This window comes from Sebastes umbrosus, chromosome 4 (assembly GCF_015220745.1).
Source record: "Sebastes umbrosus isolate fSebUmb1 chromosome 4, fSebUmb1.pri, whole genome shotgun sequence".
NCBI classification, from domain to species: Eukaryota; Metazoa; Chordata; class Actinopteri; order Perciformes; family Sebastidae; genus Sebastes; species Sebastes umbrosus.
The window spans coordinates 13433089-13455241 of NC_051272.1; the positions used below are offsets into that span (position 1 = coordinate 13433089).

The 22153-nt window shown below is 41.1% G+C and overlaps 2 protein-coding genes across 2 annotated transcripts in view; one reads left to right on the forward strand and one right to left on the reverse strand.

Moving 5' to 3' along the window:
• The window catches only part of frmd4a (FERM domain containing 4A), a 129911-nt gene extending 118932 nt beyond the window's left edge, over positions 1–10979 (reverse strand). Inside the window, exon 1 of the mRNA XM_037766225.1 lies at positions 10646–10979. Within this exon, the coding sequence (XP_037622153.1) occupies positions 10646–10690 (45 nt within the window). The 5' untranslated portion in view covers positions 10691–10979. The remainder of the gene's footprint in view (positions 1–10645) is intronic.
• Positions 10980–15382: 4403 nt separating this feature from the next.
• On the forward strand, positions 15383–21304 carry LOC119487675 (receptor-interacting serine/threonine-protein kinase 3-like). Its single transcript, XM_037768736.1, has 12 exons — positions 15383–15534; positions 15771–15958; positions 16082–16400; positions 17146–17300; positions 17905–17954; positions 18806–18961; positions 19065–19147; positions 19260–19323; positions 19410–19468; positions 20486–20531; positions 20707–20946; positions 21032–21304. The coding sequence occupies exons 2-12, from the start codon at positions 15810–15812 to the stop codon at positions 21037–21039; spliced, it is 1329 nt and encodes a 442-aa protein (XP_037624664.1). The 5' UTR covers positions 15383–15534; positions 15771–15809; the 3' UTR covers positions 21040–21304.
• Positions 21305–22153: the final 849 nt, after the last annotated feature.

The following is a 22153-nucleotide window of genomic DNA, read 5'->3' on the forward strand; positions in this document are numbered from 1 at the left end:
AGGCCAGGTGTTTCTCAATATTAAGCCTCACATTAAGTCACATTTCTCAGAAACCATGCTGCTTCCTGTTACAACAGGATGTTGATTGCTCCCCCTCCGCTGGTTTCACTGTTTATGCACATGATTGAGCGATGTCCCTACCGCACAAACAGACCAACACCTGCTCACCTACTGAGTCCTCATTAGGGGTAAAAATATAAAATATACAGAATATTTTCTTAGTTTTCACTGAGTATATGAGCCAACAGGTGTGTGATTGTAGGGCAATTGTTTTCCAATAGTGAAAAATGTGTAAGCCACTATCCAAACACCACATTACAGAGGAAAGACACTAATAGTTAAAATACAATAAAATACAAAAGGGCATATTAAAGCAGGCCATTTCACCCCCAAGTGGTGCAGAAACACGAATGCCATCAAACTATTAGTTTTCACAATAAATGCTCTACAGTATATTCTCCTTTAGTCCTTCCTTCTATTCTAGTCTGATGGTTTTATTTTTTCTGTGATTCACACAATGTCTGGCACTGTGGCTCACTTAAAAAAAGAGGAATCAGCAAAATATTCTTCCAGTTTCATAAATATGCACATGTTCATCTCACAGGTTTGTGTATACGTAAAGTATTTTGGAAATTTTAGCTTGTGTGTTCTTTTGCCAATTACAATGCTAACAAGCAATTAGAGACTCTCAGCTAATCCTGATGGACAGTGAACCCCGGTTCAAGAGAGGGTGACGAGAAAGGGATTAAAACAAAGCCCTTCTTTCTACTGCTCATTTTGATCACGAAATAAAAACAATATTTTATTTTTGTTTGTTTAGTGAAGGTTGAATATTGCAAATGTGTAAAGTGATTCACGGGTCATGTCGGTGGCTGTCTATCCTGTAAGTGCTGCTAACAAGACAGCTCTTCATTATGACAAGGACCTGTTCTCTGTTAACTCACTCCATATGGAAGACAATCAGCCCCACTGGGACCTGTGTCAACCAAGAGTGTGAAACCGTCACAAAATTATACATACGTGCATACATTTATGGCAAAAAAAATGCACACACAAAAGGGAGAGAAAGTGAACCTGGAAGCGAATAGAGATTGGTCTTTCTACTCAGACATCTGCTCGGTCCCAGAGACAGATGGCGAGCCAATCAGACCGCCTGGTGCTTCTGCTGCTCTCCGCCTCCCATGCCTCCCTCCCCTAAACCTGCATCCTGGCACACATGACAGGTGGCACCTTGCAAATGTGACACCGCCATTGCCCTGGAAAATAATTTATTGATTCATTACATTAAAACTGGCGAGCAGCAGATAAGCAGAAAAACCACAAATCCAACCTAAACCACTTTAACTTCTTTTTCATGACCTTAAATTCACAACAAATTTGTTCACAGAGATGAGATCCACAACCAGACACAAAAAGCAATAGACCGCGTACACTAACTGACCTCCTCTGCTGGTAAATGCAGTACACCTTTGCCATACCCAGAGGCTTGCCTCAGATTCGGCCATGATTGATTAAACTGGAATACGCTGAGCTCATTGTGCTTAGATGCTGCAACACCGAGCAGAAAACCCTCATTTATCTTCCATGAAAGGTTTATTTCCACGGCAGCTTGACCTTCTAAAGGGGACAGCCGTCAGATAAATGTCATATGTGGGCTTTGCGGTGGGCAGTATCCTGCCAGCCAACTGAAAAATGATGTGATGTGAATCTCCTGAAGTCGCTGCAGGAATCTCATCCAAACATTTCTGTCTTGTTTGTTCTGGAAGCGTTGATCGACTGCACCGCATGGTAGGTCATGTGTGAGTAAACGGGTATGGTGTGTAAACGTAGAAGCATGTGTGGGCGAGAAGGAAAAAGATGCGGCTCTTTTTTTCGTGCTGCTGTTCAATCAATGAAATGGCCAGTATCGTACAGTGAATGCAAAATACACACGCAGCCAGACAGTTTATGCACAAACTCGTCGACCCAAGAATCACATAATTAGCATGCCTTGATTCATCTGAGCAATTTCAGTCAATGCACCTGCAGAGGTATACCCAGAACAGAGATGGAGAGCCCTATTAAACATCAGGATGAAGGCAGAGAGAGAGACAGGGAATCACTTTGATGAGCATCTGCCAGGGTGCACATGCTGGGTCACATCCTGCTCGCTAATGGCTGTTTCATTAACCCCTTCCTCACATCACCTAACACAAGATAAGCTCAGTTGATAACCAGGCTCACGGCCCAGCCGGTCGGCCATTAGACTCACACTCCACTGAAAGCCTGCCGCGTACATTAACATGCAGGGCGGGATGCACTGCGCACACACACACACACTCTGCAAACACTTCACATATTCACACCTGAGACCATCCTCTGGCTACACACACACACACACACACACACACACACACACGAATGACCACAGCTGAGCGAGCAGATACTCTGGTGAAGTCAATTAGAATTGAGGCGCCTTCACCTCTGCAGCTCATCAATAGTCCTTAAACAGGCTGCAGTGTAAACAGCTCAGAAGATTTAATAGTATGCTGTGGTCTCTCTCACACACACACACACACCAACCCTTATACATTTATGCATGTGGTGAGAGGTGAGAACCATTTCTCTCGCTTGCGCTTCCTCTTGCTTACTCTTGCTTACTCTCTTTTCTTCTCATTTCCATGTTTTCTCTTCCTCTTACTCCGGAAATAAGTGAATTTCTGGTTTAAATGGTATTGAAGAAAAGGTTACAACCAAATCCAGCCTAAACCAGGATTCCTCTATGATACCCCTTTGATCATACAGACAGGCCAATCAATACTGTGATCATGGATAACTTTCAAAGCTGGACACCAGAGAATCAAAGCTTCAATCAATATCACACCTGCAGCTGTGTGCACGACTTCGTGGACTCAGCAAATGGTTTTACACTCAACCTTGAAGCAGCTAATGATGTAATAACATCAAGATAACAGAATAAACCTGCAGTCATCAAAGCCTTTATAGTAACATGAACTTGAACACATGTAATGTAAGAACCCACAAACTATTATATCCATCTCTGCAGCTCTCTGAAGCTTAATGTTTTGCCTTTTTAAATTCATTGTCTTAAAATAAATGTCAATTCTCTCATTAACCCGGTATCCAGCAGCAGCTGTTAGAAAGACAAACTTACCATCTAGTTTGTGATCTGGATGTTAGCTGACATGTTAGCCAGAACAACTTTAGTAACAACTTTATGATGCGTCCTCAGCCCGACAGTCTGTGTGATAGATTGCAATGAAAAAATCTGGCTCTTATTTTAAAAGGACTGTTTATAACATCTTACACGTATAAATCACCGGGTCGGTGTTCCGTGCACGCTCGCATGTGGCTACGCTGTTCAGACAAGACTCCATCCCAATCTACACGGAAGCACCAAAAACGCAAAGTTATATCTAGTGAAGCCGGTCTGTTAAACAGTGTTGGCCGCGGTCGGAGGACGCGGGGGAGACCGTAGCTTTGGTCTCCAGGGCCGGAGTCTCTGCTGTACTCTGCTCCTCTGCTCCCTTGACTGCCTGCCTTCACTCAGCTCGCTCCACCTCACATGCATGCGCGCACACTACACACTGCAGGAGAGTTAGTAGCTCTGAGAATATCTAGTGAATGTACAGTGGACGTTTGTGCAGAAATAACTGCTGCAGCTCCTCCAGACCAACAGAGGTTTCCCGTGTCTTGTGAAGTGACGGGGCTCCGCAGCGAGAAACGTTATCGTCTCCGACCGGGTGCCAGTGTCTTCCCTGTTTCCTCCGACCGCGGTCGGGTGTCATGTTATCATCTTGGCAGCCTAGTGTTTCCTTGTGTTTCCTCTGTTTCCCTGCCCTTTTGTCTCCTGTGTGTTTTTCCCTGTTTGTCTAGTCTGTCAGTGTGTTGGGAGGTGTGGCCTTCCTCCTCCTCCTCCTCTGGGCGGGCACTGCTGGAGCAGCTGAAAACAATCAACCAATCATCACACACACCTGCAGTATATCTACCCCGGTCTTCCTGCCACTCATCGCCAGATCGTTCCGTCACTCACAGTGGTACATGACGTATTCAGGCTCCCTTGTATCTTGGTTTTTGACTTGCTTATGCTCGTGTTTTGGGATTTTTGGATTCACCCTGTTTTGTCCTCTGTTCAGGTCTGTTCAGCTGTGGCTGCTTCCTGATACCAACCTGCCTGCTCACTCCTACACGCTGCTCCTAATCGACCTGGATCCTTACCTCCAGGAACTCCAGCCCTGTTCACAGTTTACAATTTATATTATTGTAATAAATTTATATTTATTACACCTTCAAGAGACTTGTGTTTTGTGCCTGCAATTGAGTCCACGCTTTTGTGAACAAGATCATAACATTGGGAGGCTGAAGCAGGAAAAGCCAACACCAGAATCAGCAGTGATTCATGGAGAGACCTCCGTCTGGTCAGCTAACATTACTGCCAAGCAGGTGAACTATAGAGTGATATTGTGGTTTTAGCTGACGTGTGTCGCTTCACTGTTTTGAGCTATGCTCGTTCATGTCTATGTAGAGCGAACACAAGCGCGAGCCCGACGCAGACTTTCGTTGACTTAACGGCCACAGGTGTCGCTGTTAACGAGCATTTCCGATTCTTACAAACAGTCCCTTTAAGGCCTGCTGCTGTTTTATGTTTGAGACTGACAAATATATAAGTCTATAGATCAAGCCTAACTCCTTTTTAGGCCATTTTACTTTATACTAGCTAAGTAAACAGTGAAGTGAAGCAGAACCAGCTCCTAACATCAATGAAGCATGACTGTCCTGCAGTCAGAATGCAGCTTTAGTAAAATGATTAACTGGAAATTTATTCAGTTTTTTTTTATTTATTATGGAGAAACTAGCACTATAAATAATAAAAAAGGGAAGTGGGGGGAAAAGAAGAAACACAAAACTTTTAAAGAATATTAGGAAGGAGCAGATAGTGAGACAATATTAGTAAAAAAAAAGAATAAATAATAATGAAATGCCATCTGTGAAAAGGTGTGGGTCTCACTGAATGCATTTTTTCCTGTTGTAAAGTAAAAGTGTTTCTTTCCCCCTGCAGCAACTACAGAGCTTTAGATAGCTGACATCAGCACAACCAGCTCCTAACATCACTCAAGCATGACTGTTCTGCAGTCACACTGCAGCTTTAGGAAAATGATTAACTGGGAAATTATTCTGATTTTTTATTTATTTATTTATTTATTATAGAGAAAGCACTGTATACGCATATAGCCTATACAAAAAGGGAAGTGGAGAGAAAGAAGATCAAGCACTTAGGACAAGAACATAAAGTGGCAGATAGTGAGACATCAGTAAAAACAATAACGAGATGCCATCTGTGCTTCTCATAGCCTACTAATCACCCATAAGAAGCAGGAATCTATGCGGACAGGGTATAAACTGGAGAACCTCGAGATGAATTACTGTACACTATGTGCTCGCTCAAATCAGATGCACCAAATGTCCACAGTTACGTACATCAGACACACTTACACAAAATGTTATCTGCTTCTCTCCCCCTCTGCCATTGTTGCAGGGCAATAATCAATTATCTCAGTATGATGTCATTCTGCTAACCCTCCCCCATACTGTTCAACCCTCGTGTGTACACTGGCTGCTCTCTATCGTAGTGTGCATCACATCAGGAATGGAAACAACAATCTTATATTGGGAAAATAATCTCCAAAAACACTGATAATAATAATAATTCATATTTCATTGTGTCAAGTTTTTAGGGATGAGCACTCATTTTGACACAATGCACATTAAGTCACATGTAACATCACGTCATAGAGCGGTGATTTGATTACCGCTGAATGAATCATCTGGCTTGATCACTCTGAGTCATCTGGCCTCCATCCTCAGTGACAGGATAATTGAATGAAGGGTAGTAATGAAGAGACATGGACGCCAACATGAAGGGCGGCTACAAGACTTGCTTTTCCTTCGAGGCCAAAAAGGGTCTCGTTGCTGGCACCTTTATTGTGCTGGACTACGGCGATGTTCTATACATGCATGCATCTTCTCAAAGCCTTTACACGCTGGATACTGTCTACCATGGAGATTTAAAGCCCTTACACACCATTGCTCTTTGTATGCTCGGGTAGGATGGTCTGCCTTGTCCTTATTTATAAGGCTATTCTTGGTCTGCTTCCATCTTACCTACGAACCTACAAAAAAGTACAGGAAGTTACCATCTTCACTCCCAGGACTTAATCCCATTAACTATCCCCAAAGTCCGTACTGAACTGGGAAAAAAGGCATTCAAGTATGCTGATCCCTCTTCTTGGAATCAGCTATAAAATGACCTGAATCTTCGAGAGCTGGTCTCACTGAATGTCTTTAAAGTGCTTCTAAAAGACTTGGAAGCAGGCACATCTGGCTGCAGATGTTTTGAATGCTGTTGAATGTTTTTTCGATACCTGATGATGCTGTAATTTGTCTTCGTTTTATATTTTATGTTTGTTTTATGTTTTCAACCGTGTAACTTTGCTGCTGCCTATCTTGGCCAGGACACTTTTGGAAAAGAAATTTCTAATCTCTATGATTTTTTTTACTCATAAAGGTTAAATAAGTATGGTCTTTGTTTTTGCGTTGGCCTCTATAGGTTTTATATAGCTGGATGCTTGCCCGAGTATAACTAACACCTCCATTATCAGGTTATCAACATGACTTCACAACGAGGCAAAGTTCAAGCCACACATGAGCGTCAATCATTGCTTTGGCAGATGTGCGACGATGTCACCACATCACAGAGCATTTGTCACGCAGGAAACAGAAGTGGTCTAACATGCACACTGCTGCTGTATCACTGAGGGGGCTACTGTTCTCTCACTCTATGCAGAGCAGAACCCTCCAGCAATACGAAGATAATCCACTTAGCTTCTGCGTGTGTGTCAAGATACCAAGTTGCCCTGCTTTCTCTCAGCTGTGCCCAGTGTAACAGATAGAAAAAATGCATATTGATCAACTGCCCCTGCATATGGAGAAAGACAGCCACAAGAGATCTGCAAAAATACAAGAAGATGAGCCGGAGCAAAACATTGAGATAAACTGTGTTCCATTTTTTGACATCTCCGTCTCTAATTATGATTCTATGTGACACTTCATGTGCTCAATTTATGATAAATCCTGGATTAGCTGCATGCGTAAAAAAAACTAAACCCGCTCTAATTGAAGCCTTAAAGATGTTGTTGGATTTAGTCTGTAATCACTGCTGTTATTTACCCCCCAAAAGGTACAGGTTTAAAGCACCTCTGTATAAATTTAATTTGGCTTTGTTCATTTTTTACATCAGGGCTCCCCCCCCCAAGGTATATCCATGTTGGAGATATAGCTGCTCTTCTCTGAGCCCTGAAGAGCGGAGCTAATCGGCTCAGTGATGAGCACGGTGGAGAGACTACAGCTGCTCCAGTTCTGATTTAAAGTACAAAAGGGAATCCTACAATCTAGAGCACACACATTAGTTTGAACCACAAAAAAGGAACGAATTTTCAGGATCAAAATAGACGCCAGTCTTGTGCAGTAGTCAAAACTCGTCCCTATTTTTCGTCTTCAGAAACGAGCATTAAGAATTATTAACTGTGAACATCAAACTCACTCATCTCGACCTTTGTGTCTCTTGTCCGGCATCCTCAGTGTTTACCGAGTAAACTTCAGATCGCTTAATTTGTGTACAGCTCTTTGAACAGGAACCTTCCCTCATATTTCAATGTTTCTATAATCAACAATTCTACAATTATTCGACTCGATATAACTCCAAACTCAGACCTCCTGTGTGTCGAACATCTTAGTTACAGTTTGGTTTACTGAGGTTCAGTGATATGGAACGCTCTGCCATCTCATATCTTAAAGTTGGCACCAGAACAATTTAAGAAAGCCGTTAAAGGCTTGTTTTCCTTATAGATAATCTCTGTAAATTGCTTATTCATAACAAGCTTTTAGTAAACAAATACAATTTAAATCTTAGGTGAAAGACAAAGCTATAGGAGACATGTGAAATCCCTGTGATAGAGATCTCAACAGTAAAGCTGTAGCACGTCTAATTGAGGTCAAATGATACCATCTAGTTTGTGATCTGCTCCAATATCAGATGACAGCATGTCTCTGTGTGTCTTGGCTGGAGACAGACTTGTTATTGATCTCTTCATCCTTTCCCTAAAACAGAAACCCATCAGAGCAGACAGAGAGAGAGAGAGAGAGAGAGAGATGTCGGTCCATTTAAATACTATACAGTTGGCATGAAATCCTCCCTATGTTGGTTATATATATATATATATATAAATATGTAAGATATGCCCGTATTTAATTAATCTGTGAAGATGTAATGCATTTAAAAAATAAAAAGAAAAGTATAATTTCCCTAAGACTCATTCATCCATTTCTCCTCCCAGTCATCGTATTTTATTGATCTAACCCATTCTTAGCAATATTAAGGTACTAGCCATAAATCTCATACAATAGTTGGCCCAGTCTCTATGACAGACATGAGACCATTCGGTTTTATAGCTGAGCTAGTGTAAGTCTGGCCCAATCACATTAGTTCCAGACCGATAAAGCCCAGAGGAGAACTAAAACACAATTTACTGCATTTATTTATTTGTATCAGCCATAACGGATGCATGGCAGAAAACAAGAAGACGTAATTTGTCCTGTTTGTGGTAACCGAATGAGGTCGCTTCCTGCCAAATCTCGCTCTAGCTTGGTGAGCGATGAGTGTGAATGTTGAACGTGTGTTATTTGTTGTGCTGTCAGTGCGAATTGTGCTTATTAAAGCAGCTCCTGTAATTACTGCAGGAGATAATCACTTATTCACCTGAAATATTAATACAGACAGAGGCAGGAAGCATGATCAATATTAATCTTGGCTCACCCACAAACACACACACACACACACACACACACATGAACACACTTGCACTGCGTAAACTCCCATGAATAATTAAGATAGGTTCAAGCTCTGAACTTGTCAGCGTGAATACAAATGCCACGGTGAACAAGTCAACTCTGAAATTAGTTATCCGACGTCAATCTTGTTCAGCCTGGATTCAAAGGAAAATTCAACACAGACCATATTTAAATCATGTTATTTCTTATTTCTTGGTGAGACCAACAGAACATGAATAAATCTCTGCCAAAGAAAACACCAAAAAGAGCCATATTGAAGTGTTTCGCTTGTTGCCAACTGGCGAAGAAGAGCGGCTCTGAACGGTGAGAAAATAGTAGATGTGTGGCTATAATCGGAAACGGAAAAGTGATGATATAAAAAGTTGTGACAGTAAGCTGGTTTTCCTGTGACAGACAGAACATCTGGGCTGACAGCTATGACAGTAAGAGCACTTGTAAGGTAACGCCCTCTATGCTAATGCTCACATATGCAGTGTAAAATGGAGTCAAGGGACACCATGCCAGAAGATGAACCCAGTTTTGGCTCCACGCCATACAAGGTAAAAAAAAAAAAAAAATCCCTTAAGGATAAATCTATTTTGGAGAGGACAACTGTAAAGGTGATAATATTTGTCACTTTCACTTTCACTCCTTTTCTTACTCCCTCCCTCATCACTCACACTTCCTTTTTCTCCTTCCTCCCTTCCTGTCCATCATCTATCTCCTCTCCGTCCCTGCTCCTTTTTGCCCCTCCCTAGAGTGGGGTGCATGGCCTATCGCCATAGTAACAGACAGCCATGACAGGTGGAGATAGCAGGTAGTGCTGCGATGCATGACTCCCCCTGGGACTGCAGGATGCCAACACTATAGAATGAGAATGAGCAGAACAAGCTCCCTTATACAAAGTCACCCTGCATACAGGGGGTGTACTTTAATATCCATTGAAGCTGATCGTAAGAGGGGGTCCTTATGCCTTATCTGTATTCTACACGTGCAGCAAAGCCACACTGCCATTGTTTCACTGTGCGGCCGGACAGAGGAGGGTGAGGGAGGAGTTCAATGGCTTTACACATGTAGTGTGTTTCTATTTCATCGCTCTCTATGGCCAGATCTGAACCAGGCCAAGCCAATCTGTTTCATGTCAGCGAGGGTCTGGATTCTACACTAACAAGATCCTACAAATCCTCTGCCATGGGCTGCAGAAATTTCTCTATAGTGTGTGATTGAATTCAGTCTTGAAGATGGGATGCTAATGTCACACACACACACATAGCACACCTTTTTAGCAACTTATTTACATGCACTGCACACACACATGCCATTTTCAAGACATATTAAATGACATCTGTGTCCAGACATGCACAGACACCGTGTTCAGCACCGCATCCCAGTGCCTGCGGCAGTCTGTCTGTCTGTGAGGGATTTTTTCCCATTCACCACTGCAGCAGTCGAACACGTGGAGGAGTTAGACAAAAAAGCTGGAGTTTTTCTGAGTTGGATGCAAGAGACAGCCGGTTCTTCAGTACGGAAAGCGGCTTTTAGAAGTTATCGGAGGATTGTAGATGGTAGTAAAGGGGAGGAGCAAACGAGCAGCATCCCTTTTAATGAGATGACAGCAGCTCAACCTCCTGCATTAGTGGCTGCATTAGCATTTTTTCCATGGGGAGGAGAGAGTGATGAGGGAAAGACACAGCAGAGAGAAAGAAAGAAACAAAGACAGACAGTAGATGATGAATACTATACCCCCTCTGAGACTCACCATGAGCAAACACACGGCTGATTCGGGCATGAGTTGGACAGCCATGATGGGATCCTCTTATGGATTCTTGTGGAAAGGGAACGTCGCCAATTTCCAGCAGGGACCCTCTTCCTCGTTCCTCCTGGTGTTCACTCAGGAAGCACGCTCACCTTTGTCCAGATGAGGTCCTTTGATTGGCCCTCCCACTCTGTGTCCTTACCCACCTCCCTCTGTCTCTCAGTCAGTGCTGCAGACAGCCTCTGGTCTCTAATTGTAGTGCCACTGTCCCTGGAGAGCCTGTGACTCCCCAGTCTCTCTGCGACTCTTCAGACTGAGCGAAAAGCAATCCTCCCCTCCAGTTCTTTGATCTGAGAGCAGAGCAGATCCCCCCCCCCCCCACAAGCACACACACTCCTCCTTTCACTTTTAAAACACTCCCCGCAGACCCCCACGCCCACCTCCCCCAAACCCCTGTGACTTGGGCGCCTCTTACTAAATGCTCCCCTCCCTCTGTTGCTGCCTTCTGCCTCCCTTTTCCAGTCCACTCTCCTCAAAACACAAAGCACATCTCAGGCGTGCACGTGGGTTTCCGGTCTATTCTCTTTCTCCTGAGGCTGCCCGGTCGCCGCTCCACGGGATGCAACCTGCATCAGTGATGCTGTCGCCAGTCCAAAGCACTCCTGGTGGGAAAGACAGACGTTCAGCTCACCTCTCTCACTCAGAGATCCAACGCACAGAGATCCACTTCAGGCTGATCCCCTGCCTCATATATCATCAGCTATGAGACAAGGGCAGCAAAAAACAGTAAAGGAGAGTGTAATAGACAGTTTCAAGAGGATGAGAGGATGAGAGGTGTAGTGGAGAGAGCAGCCACTGGTGCGAGAGGTCCACACTGTGCTGAGCGTAAATGAGGGTGGGTGGAGAAGAGGGAGGGGAGAGAGTGATGGAAATGCAGAGCTCGAACAGACCGCGCCTATCGATGCCGGGCGAAGCAGCAAGGCAGCATGGGAAGTGTGTAAATACACCTTAATGAGCAGGGTGCGCATGTGTGGTTGTGCACATTATGATTTAGATCCATGGTGGCTGTCATGTTCACAGACACCTGTGCTCCAGACTGTGATTTTTTTTTTTTTTTTAGAGCATTAATAATTTAGACTGAAAAGAGTCTCAGCGTGGCTTTTGTCTCGTTTGTGCACGAGAGAGCAGCAAGATAGAGAGATAAAGAGAAGTACTGAGAGAGATTATAGAGAGAAGGTCAAAAATCATGTACTCATACAATTAATGAACACTGTAGCTGGAAAGAAGGCTCGGTGCAATCAAGCAGCACCAGCTCAGCTTTAAATGTTGTGAGAATGTAATTATCTTCATTGTGAAAAAATGTGAGCATGTTTCTGTGGGTGTGTGTACAGTTGGGTACATAATCCCAGCATTTTGCTCAAATAATTATGAACTTAATTTTAACAATTAAAGAAAACATCTTTAATTAATAGTTGATAATATAACATTTATTATGCATTTTATTATTTATAAATCATGTAGTTTCTTTGTATTATTATTATTATTATTATTATTATTATTAATAATAATAATAATAATAATAATAATAATAATAATAATTATTATTATTATTATTATTATTATTTATTTATTTATTTATTTATTTTTTCTCAAAAATAACCTGCAGGTTCAGAACTAGCTGAAACTTAGTTCCATTACATGTATTTTAACCCCTTACCATTCCGACCTCTTTTTTTAAAGGTGTAGAGGTGGGGGACAGGGGATGTTCAGTGGTTGATAAAAAGTCAACAGTAGATGTCACATAGAAGTGGTGTACATCATCTGAAAACTTGAAACCTGAAGATTAATTTGAGCTGCAGCTCAGCACTGTGTGTCAAGTTGTTTTAGTCATTAATAAGAAATAAAAAGTAATTAATAAATGAATGAATCAATTAAAATAAATTGTGAAACAGTATAAGAGCGTAGAACATGATGATATAAGTTTGTGATGGTCATCCCCATGCTGTAGTATGTCGCATAAATTGTTGAAGCAATTTTTGGGTTGATACCATTTGTTACACAGATTTGGTGCTAAATTTATACATTTTTTACCACCTGAAAATTGATAAAAAAATAATCTAAAATCCCTCCTAAATACCACGTTAAGATACCAAGACCTTGAGGAACACCATAGAAAAAGCCATGCTGGTGATTTCGGTGATTGATTAGCGAGCACTTCTGTTCTGGAAACTGCTCAGAAACCCCCCTTATTGTCAATCTACCTAGGAAAGCCATCCTCTGAATGCTCTACGTCTGTAGTTTGTGGTTGTAAAGTTTCATGAGGCTGTGATTATCCTAGAGGTCACCACAGGTCATTTTATACAGTGAGGTTGAATTACAAAAAATGATCTCAATACAATGAAATGGCTACTATGGGGACTAACATCATCACACATGAATACAGTTGGGCTCATTGGATCCACAAGAGTCTCAGCTTTACAGTGATACCCACTTTATGTAATTCCAAGATGTTTATTGACCCCAGTATGCAGAAATATTCAAATACACCATTTTAGAAAAATCTGCATGTTTTTTTCCCCAAACTGCATGTGATTATCATAAAGCGGGCATGTCTGTGAAGGAGAGACTCGTGGGTACCCATATAATGCATTTTCATTCACATATCTTAAGGTCAGAGGTCAAGGGATCCCTTTGAAAATCGCCATGCTAGTTTATCCTCACCAAAATTTAGCGTAACTTCGTAGCGTTATTTTGCAATCTTCCCGACAAGCTAGCATGACATGGTTGGTACCAATGGATTGGTGGCTTTCTAGTTTCATATGATACCATACAGTATACAGTATATACTGCTGGCGGGCCGTCAGAGTTTTAAAGGATTTCTGTTGTTGTTGTCAGTGTAGAAATGTCTCACTAAAACAGTTGTCTACAAAAGCAAATGGCAGGTAATATTCAGGGTGTAGAGCTAAACTATAAACAATGGAGAAAGAATCATTTACATTTACTCACAAGCTCTTTAGAAATACAGCCATTTGTTGGCTTGATAAGAGATCACATGTTTATTCTTCATCTATATCAAGGCTCACTCAGTAGTGACTAATAAAAAAAACCCAATGCAATCGCAGCAAAGCTTCCTTCTTATAGATCACACCGAAAGATAAAAAGATTGAAAGATTGCCAAATTTGCAATATATTCAACGTATCGTACCACAGCACCACACCATTCAGATAACACATGAAGAAAAACCCAGCTGTGTTGTGTGCCCTTTGTGACTTCCTCTCTCTGCTTGCTACCACTCATACATCAAGGGAGGAAGTTAAAATATGTGTCACCGCACTTATTTCTGGCTGTGATATGAGCAACAAATCCCTCTCATTCCCTGAAATAAAAATAAAATCAAACTTTGTGGGTAAAAGCCTTTTTAATTCACCTTTTCTACAATTTCATTCATTGTAATACGTCATGTTCTGTCACCACAACAGAAAACGTGACCCACACCTGCAATCATACTCTGCTGTATGTACAGTACATACTGCATACTACTGAGGAGCGCAGTATGCAGTATACAGTACATACTGCATAATACTGAGGAGCGTAGTATGCAGTATACAGTACATACTGCATACTACTGAGGAGCGTAGTATGCAGTATACAGTACATACTGCATACTACTGAGGAGCGCAGTATGCAGTATGCAGTATGTACTGCATACTACTGAGGAGCGTAGTATGCAGTATACAGTACATACTGCATACTACTGAGGAGCGTAGTATGCAGTATACAGTACATACTGCATACTACTGAGGAGCGTAGTATGCAGTATACAGTACATACTGCATACTACTGAGGAGCGCAGTATGCAGTATGCAGTATGTACTGCATACTGCATACTACTCAGGAGCGCAGTATGCAGTATACAGTACATACTGCATACTACTGAGGAGCGCAGTATGCAGTATACAGTACATACTGCATACTGCGTTCCTGAGTAGTATGCAGTATACAGTACATACTGCATACTGCATACTGCGCTCCTCAGTAGTATGCAGTATGCAGTACATACTGCATACTACTGAGGAGCGTAGTATGCAGTATACAGTACGTACTGCATACTACTGAGGAGCGCAGTATGCAGTATACAGTACGTACTGCATACTACTCAGGAGCGCAGTATGCAGTATACAGTACATACTGCATACTGCGTTCCTGAGTAGTATGCAGTATACAGTACATACTGCATACTGCGTTCCTGAGTAGTATGCAGTATACAGTACATACTGCGTTCCTCAGTAGTATGCAGTATGTGACAGTTAAAGTGATGTATTTAGCAGTAGGATATGCTAGACGAGGCTTAAGCCTTTAAACCAGATCTTAAAGCACAGGACAAAAAAACAAACTTGTACCACTATAACAATATTATCAAAAAATACAACTTTGATTTTGTTGTTTATGTTCTGCTTGTTTACTTTATAAGATACTGCAGGTTTAAACTATTTATTCTAACAGCTCATAATGAAGTCCCACAAACAGGATCATCAACGAGGAGAGATGGGAAATATAAAACATTGATCCACAACATTTACTTTACTCAAACTGCTTTTTCAGTTGCAGCAAAAAAAAGTGGACTGATCTCCCTCCAGATATTAGAGGAATGTTCCCACGTCAGAAGCTGCTCTCTGCAGCCGCTCTGTGAGCGTCACTGGCCGGCTCTCCGGCTGGGCTGGCTGGGTTGGCTCCACAATCGCCCGCGGGCGGAACTTCTTAACATTCTTCTCCATTTAAACTCCTCCCTTCAGCTATACAGCACAGGAAACCAAAACCTGTGCTTTGTTTGCCACAGCGTTGGTGTGAACTAACTCTTTAATCTGTGTGTGGACGCTTCAGGTGATACATGGTGAGTAGAAGCCAACTTTTTAATAAAGTAACCAGGGAATTGTTAGTGGAAAATGTTTGTCAGTGTCTTCACAACCTAAAGATCTTGCTCTATGACCGTGTGTAAAAGCAAGGGCACACTGTAAACAGCAATACAACATGGTGTTTTAAAAGCAAATACCTATACGCAGCCATTTAACCACTTTTTTATGTTTAGCAGCTTTTTTTCTATATGTTTTTTCCATATTTTTTGGACAGATTTGAGGTTGCAGTTGTTCTACCTGAGTACAGCAGGAGATGGCACTGCCGAGCCACAAGACTATTGGTGATGAAAACCTGGAGAGATGGGAGCCAGTTGACTCTGGAGGATTTGGCCACGTCTACAAGGCCAGGCACAAGGACTGGGGATATGATGTGGCCATTAAGATACTCCGTGATGGTGTTTGGTAAATATAAAAATATCTGCAAGTTTTCTGCAACTTGAAATGATGAATTCATGCACGTGTTGAATAGTAGTTCAAGAAGCTCTTTTGCTTTCTTTCCTCTCCTTCCAACAAACCTCATCCCAGCCCCTTCATGCCACTGCGTGACGAGGCCAGGTATATGGGTATGGCTTCCTGTGAGTTTGTGCTGAGGCTTTATGGAACATATCAGGGATGTCCGCCTGTTGGAAGAACATCCACCATGCAGCAGGGACTAGTGATGGATTTCATGGAAAGAGGATCTGTCCAGTCCTTGCGGGACCTCTCTGGCCCCCCGCCGTGGCCCCTGATCTTCCGCTTGGCCTATCAAGTGGCTGTAGGCATGAACTTCCTCCATTCACAGGGACTTATGCACCACGACCTAAAGCCAAATAATGTCCTGCTGAATAACGACCTTAATGCCAAGGTAGGGGTGCCATCAAACTAAAATCTTATGTAGGGCTGTCAAAGTTAACGTGATAATAACGCATTAATGCAATAGAATCTTTCTTTGTAGCGGCCTCAGTTTTTAAAGCTAGAGTGAGGATACTGCCATCATATGAAACTAATACAATTTAAGGAACCCATTGGTACCAACCATGTCATACTAGCTTGTCATGAGAGATGTTAAATAACGCTCCAAAATTATGCTAAATTTTGGCGAGGAAAAACTGACATGGCCATTTTCAAAGGGGTCCCTTGACGTCTGACCTCAAGATATGCGAATGAAAATGGGTTCTATGGGTACCCACGAGTCTCCCCTTTACAGACATGCCCACTTTATGATAATCACATGCAGTTTGGGGCAAATCAGAGTCAAGTCAGCACACTGACACACTGACAGCTGTTGTTGCCTGTTGGCAATGCAGTACCTGTGAGGGTTTCTGGACAATATTTGTCATTGTTTTGTGTTGTTAGTTGATTTACAATAATAAATATATACATACATTTACATAAAGCAGCATATTTGCCCACTCCCATGTTGATAAGAGTATTAAATACTTGACAAATCTCCCTTTAAGGTACATTTTGAACACGTAAAAAAATGTGCAATTAATTTGCGATTAATCACGATTACATATTTTAATCGACTGACAGCCCTACTCTTATGTTTACATTAGAAGCAGATTTAATTGTTCATTTAATATCATGTTTCCTTTCTTTTTCTGCAGCTAGCAGACTTTGGTCTGTCCAGAGTTTCCACCAGTGCTTTGAAGAGCAATAGAGTAACAACAGATCAAGAACAGATCGGAGGCTCATACAAGTACATGCCCCCCGAGGCTTTTAAAGCATCATATGAACCCGTCCGTGCTTTTGACGTGTACAGGTTAGACATAACATCAACAAAGAATACTACTCTATATGGTAAAAACCTTAACATTATTAAAGCTACAGCTGGTAACATTAATAGAAATAACTTTTTGTCATATTTGACAGTAGTAGCCTACATGAGACAGATAATCTGTGAAAAGATCAGGTTCCTCTGCCTACCAGTAAATTTGAGTGCTCATTATGACATTTGCAAGACCACCGCGCCCAAGTGAAAACAACCAATCAGAGCCGAGGATTTGCAGCTGATTTCTGTTACTGTAATGCCTATTTCTCACCTCAAATGTTTTCAGAAACATCTTGTAGTGTACTGTTTAGCTGTAAAATGAGAACGTTTTTGACCCGGCCACCATGTTTAGATCAGTGAAGACAAAAACAAGCACCGCCCAGTACACTAAAATATGTTTCTGAAAGCATTTGAGGCGAGAAATGGGCATTACAGTAACAGTACAGTGTAGTTTTCAGATTATCTGTCTCATGTGCAACTGTCAGGATAAATAAAAAAATTGAAAGTTTGAGCAAATATGATAAAAAGTTATTTCTATTCAATGTTACCGACTCTTTAACGTGATACTGAAAACTTCTTTCTCTCTCTTGATCAGCTATGGTATCCTGCTCTGGTCCATTATTACCGGTAAAGAACCATATCCAGGTAAAATATAGTTTATTTTATTGTCCTATCATTTTCCACCTCGTTGTTTTTCTTTTTTGGCATTTAGGTTTCCAGTCTTTTAATCAATGAAATCACACCCTACCATCTATTTTCTCATTTCCTCATAATCTATCACTTTACAACTGATATAATAGGCTAGTGGGAAGACACCCAAAAGCTCTGATTTATCTCAAATTTGGTGTGATGGTGGCCAGAGGGTTCCTCTACATGTGTGAAGAAACAGAATGTGAATATATTGATGCATTGAGGAAAAACAGTACTACAAACACATACAAGTACAATAAGCGGAAATATCAAATATTAAGGTCTATGATGAACGTATTCATTTACTTTTAGGCAGCTTTGGCTGTGATTGTCCCAGAAATACTAATCAGGGTTTGGTGGAATGGTATGACTGTGCTGAATCCAGCAATATATGATATGTAACTGTAGCAGGTATGGTCAGTGGTCTACATTAAGAAATGTATGATGTATGATGATGTTCCAAGCATGAAATGCGATGGCATCACAGGGTAAACACAAGCGTAATTGATCAAATGAATTATGGTGCCGTTATATTAAGTGTCACAGCCATTTCAGTGAGTCAGCATGTGCAATACCAGGGACATAATTCATGTTATTAATTACACCTGTGTTTACCCTGCAATGACACGTCAAGATGGCTGCTGTGAAAAGGGCCTATAGGGAGTTCAGTCGCAATGGTTTGTCATTTTTAAAAAGTGGATGCCCAGAAAAAGTTTGGAAAACACTGGTATACACAGCAGTTCACACACACTCAGTTGTATCTGTATGTTTTGATGCATGTCTTCATTATATCATATGTGCTGTAGTGGCTGATTACTCTCTCGTGGAGCTGAGGATCCCTGAAGGAGACAGACCTCCCTGTCAGGACATTGAGCAGATGAAAGCAGACGGGCTGGAAGAACTGGTTGATCTCATGAAGAGGTGCTGGGATGGCTGTCCCTACAATAGGCCTGTCTTTAAAAGTAAATATTTGTTGTTGTTCTTTTTCTACTCACTTAAATCAAACGGACCTTTTGTAGACTAGCTTGGCACGTTTTTTAAAAGGTAACGTTGCTTCTGTTTCAGAGTGCGTTGAAGTCACTGAGGGTGTGTTCTCAAAACACAAGAGGCAAATTCACAAGGCGGTCGATGAAGTCCTGGCCAGACTGGTACACCTCATAAATTTATTTTCAGAAAATGAAATATAGTGCATGTTATATAATGATTCATAATTTAAGACGCACATTTCTAACTGTTTTTTTTCTTTCTGTTTTACTTTAGGAGTCACCAACCAGTAATCAATCAAACACATATGAGGCACTCAATGATCCTCTTCAGACACCAGGTAGTTTATTTATTTATCAAGTTTATTTATAACTTATTTCTTACTTTACACAATGAAACATGATGTTTTTTTTTTCTCTTTTTCAGAAGAGCCGATGCCAATGGATACTGTGGACTTTGTAAAAACTGAAAGGCCTTCACTAAAGGTATGCCAAATGCACTTTGACCTTTGCCTCACAGGAAGCTGAAAACAAATGAATAAGTAACTAATAAGTAACTTTATTTACTCAAGTAGTCTTGAGATCAATAGAGAACAAAACAGACAGACCTAACATACAACCAAGAGATATGTCATGGGAATAATTGTTTCATTTGATCTATATTTTGTTATTTTTTTTGTATCATTAATTGAAATTAATATTATTTTGACGGAAATGGACATGACATTCTCAGTGGTTTATTATCATATTATTCCACACGTCATTCGTTCATGAAGGAAACAATCAAACAATCAAAACAAAGTCTGAAACTAGTGGGGAGAGCGGGGTCGGTTGGGACAGTGCCTCTTTAGTAAATTAGGCTGCGACAGCATTGTTTATAGTTCCTACCTTATTACAAATAAACAAAATGCAGTCAAAACAAGACAAAGGCTTTTCCTAATTAAATTAGACCCACTGTGAAGTCACTGAGTGAATGTTTCCTCCAGTGGCAGCCAGTCAGAGAGCTTTTCTTTTTTTTTTGCCAAATTCCTTATCTCAGTAATTTATAAAAGAAATAATGATATTACAAATTTTTACTTTTTCTCAAAGAAATGTGTGAACAAGTGACTTTGTAAATGTGTTCAAATGCAGATTGCAATTTTTTCAATTTAAATTATATTTTTTTTTTGCCTGGGACAAGGTGTCCCCAACCGTCCCGGGAGGCAGAAATTTGGGGAAAATGCACTCCTTGTACATTTAATAAAATTGTGCCTTTCACATTTGGGTTGGGCTCTAAAAAACTTGATAAATTGTTAGCAGACACCTGTATCTGTTCAGGGATCAAATTATTTCCACGACTGTTCAAGTAGTCTGTGAGTAATGGAAGATTATTTTAGTGTCCGTACAAAAGTGTCCCAACCGACCTCGCTCTGCCCATAATAAATATAATAATACATTTATCAACGCACTGGTAAAATAAAAGACACAATATAGACTGAAGGAGCTTTTTGTTTTTGCCAACAGGCTTCTGACAGTATTTCTACTAAAAGAATGACTAATACAGACAAAGGTGAGTACTTGTGTCACTGCACTGATGCTCTATGTCATTGTTAACATTTCCTGTACGTTATTAAAAAGATCTCAAATGAGCATGATATTGACATATATCATTTCAATCACATTAAGTCGCATTAATAATTTGCTTATTAATGTACTTTCTTTCATTCTTCTATATTCTAAAACAGCAAAGTTTGTTGATGACAACAAGGCAAAGTTGATTCAAAACGTTGCCGAGGTAATGGCAATAACAGAGGAGCTTGGAGACATGGTCCACAGTGAAGCCTGCTCGAGGATTGACGCCAAACCGACTAGCATGGAAAAAATGAGAGAGCTTTTTAAAACACTACGCGCAGGCGGGCCAAGGGTCAAAGCAGCCTTCTACGACGCCCTCGAAGAGCATCAGAGCGATCTATTGGAGAGGCTCAGTAAGATTTCCTCCTGTTAAAATGATCAAAAAAGTGTAATACGACATGTTATTCATGTTTTTAATTTCACTTTCTTTTCCCGCAGGTGGCTAATTCTGTGTGCTGTGTTCCGGTGCAGGTGTCAGAGACTTTCCTCTTTTATTAAACATTCATAATCATTTTTATATATGTAATTTGTTGAGATTTTACTACACTGTAGGGGAGAACGGGGTTGGTTGTCACATTCATTAGATCTCATTAGGGCGAAGCTTAGTTGCTTCCTAACAGGGGATACTTGTCACTTTCTCTTCGGGGTCGGTTGTCACATGGTGAGGGGATGAGTTGAGTGTTATTGTTCTTTCATTAAAAAAATTCTCTTAAAGGAATGTTTTTTCCTATTTACATTCTCTCTGTGCTGGAGATGTGTTAGGTTGTTGAACTTTTTAAATTCCTTTTTAAGATTGATCTTCTTGTTGTTGTTGTATCGTTAATATGTAGTCTTGTAAAAGTGTTTTTTATACTACAGTTGATATGTCATAGTAGGAAAATGACAAGTGTATTCAATGACATAGCTGCAATTGGGGAAGGCCCCTATTGTGCAGGCTGGCTCACTGGAAAAGCTTACTGGGATACATGGTGCCTTCAAATGAAACTCGTGAGCTTGTGTTTACAACATGGGAAGTCGTGTACACGATATGCGTGGCGTTCAAGTGGTGAGAACACCGCTGCTAAGCAACGGCAATATTATCGTTACTGTCTCATCTAGAAGCCACAGAGGCTAAACATTTAGCAAGCTAGCAAGTGGGTAACATAATGCAGGAAATGCAAAGGCATAATAACAAAGAGATGAGGCGGTCGGGAATATCAACATTTTCCTCAGAAATGTTATAACATCACAAAGAAAAAGAATATACGACTAAAATTACGATATATTTACTTATTATGCACCGAAAAATGAACTTCCACGGCCTCCGCCATTTCTGACATCATCAACAAACGCATCACAACTCGTGAACTCTGAGCTTTCAGAAACTTTCCACTTAAGAGGTTGTGAATACCACAAGAGGGGGGCGTTCATATGGACTCTTCTCGTGAACACAGTAAACACGACCCCGTTTGAAGGCACCAACTTAATGCAGCTGAGCGATCAATAATGTTATCAATTTCACCTGTGTTTTTTTCTACTAAGTCAAAATGTCTGCTGTGGAAAAGGTTCAGCCCAGGGACT

Excerpts from the sequence above, each read along its gene's own strand:
- LOC119487675 (XM_037768736.1), top strand. The coding sequence starts at position 15,810 with ATGGCACTGCCGAGCCACAAGACTATTGGTGATGAAAACCTGGAGAGA. Across the intron at positions 17,301-17,904 it reads CGTGCTTTTGACGTGTACAG|CTATGGTATCCTGCTCTGGT; the intron begins GTTAGACATAAC and ends TCTCTTGATCAG. Across the intron at positions 20,532-20,706 it reads AATGACTAATACAGACAAAG|CAAAGTTTGTTGATGACAAC; the intron begins GTGAGTACTTGT and ends ATTCTAAAACAG.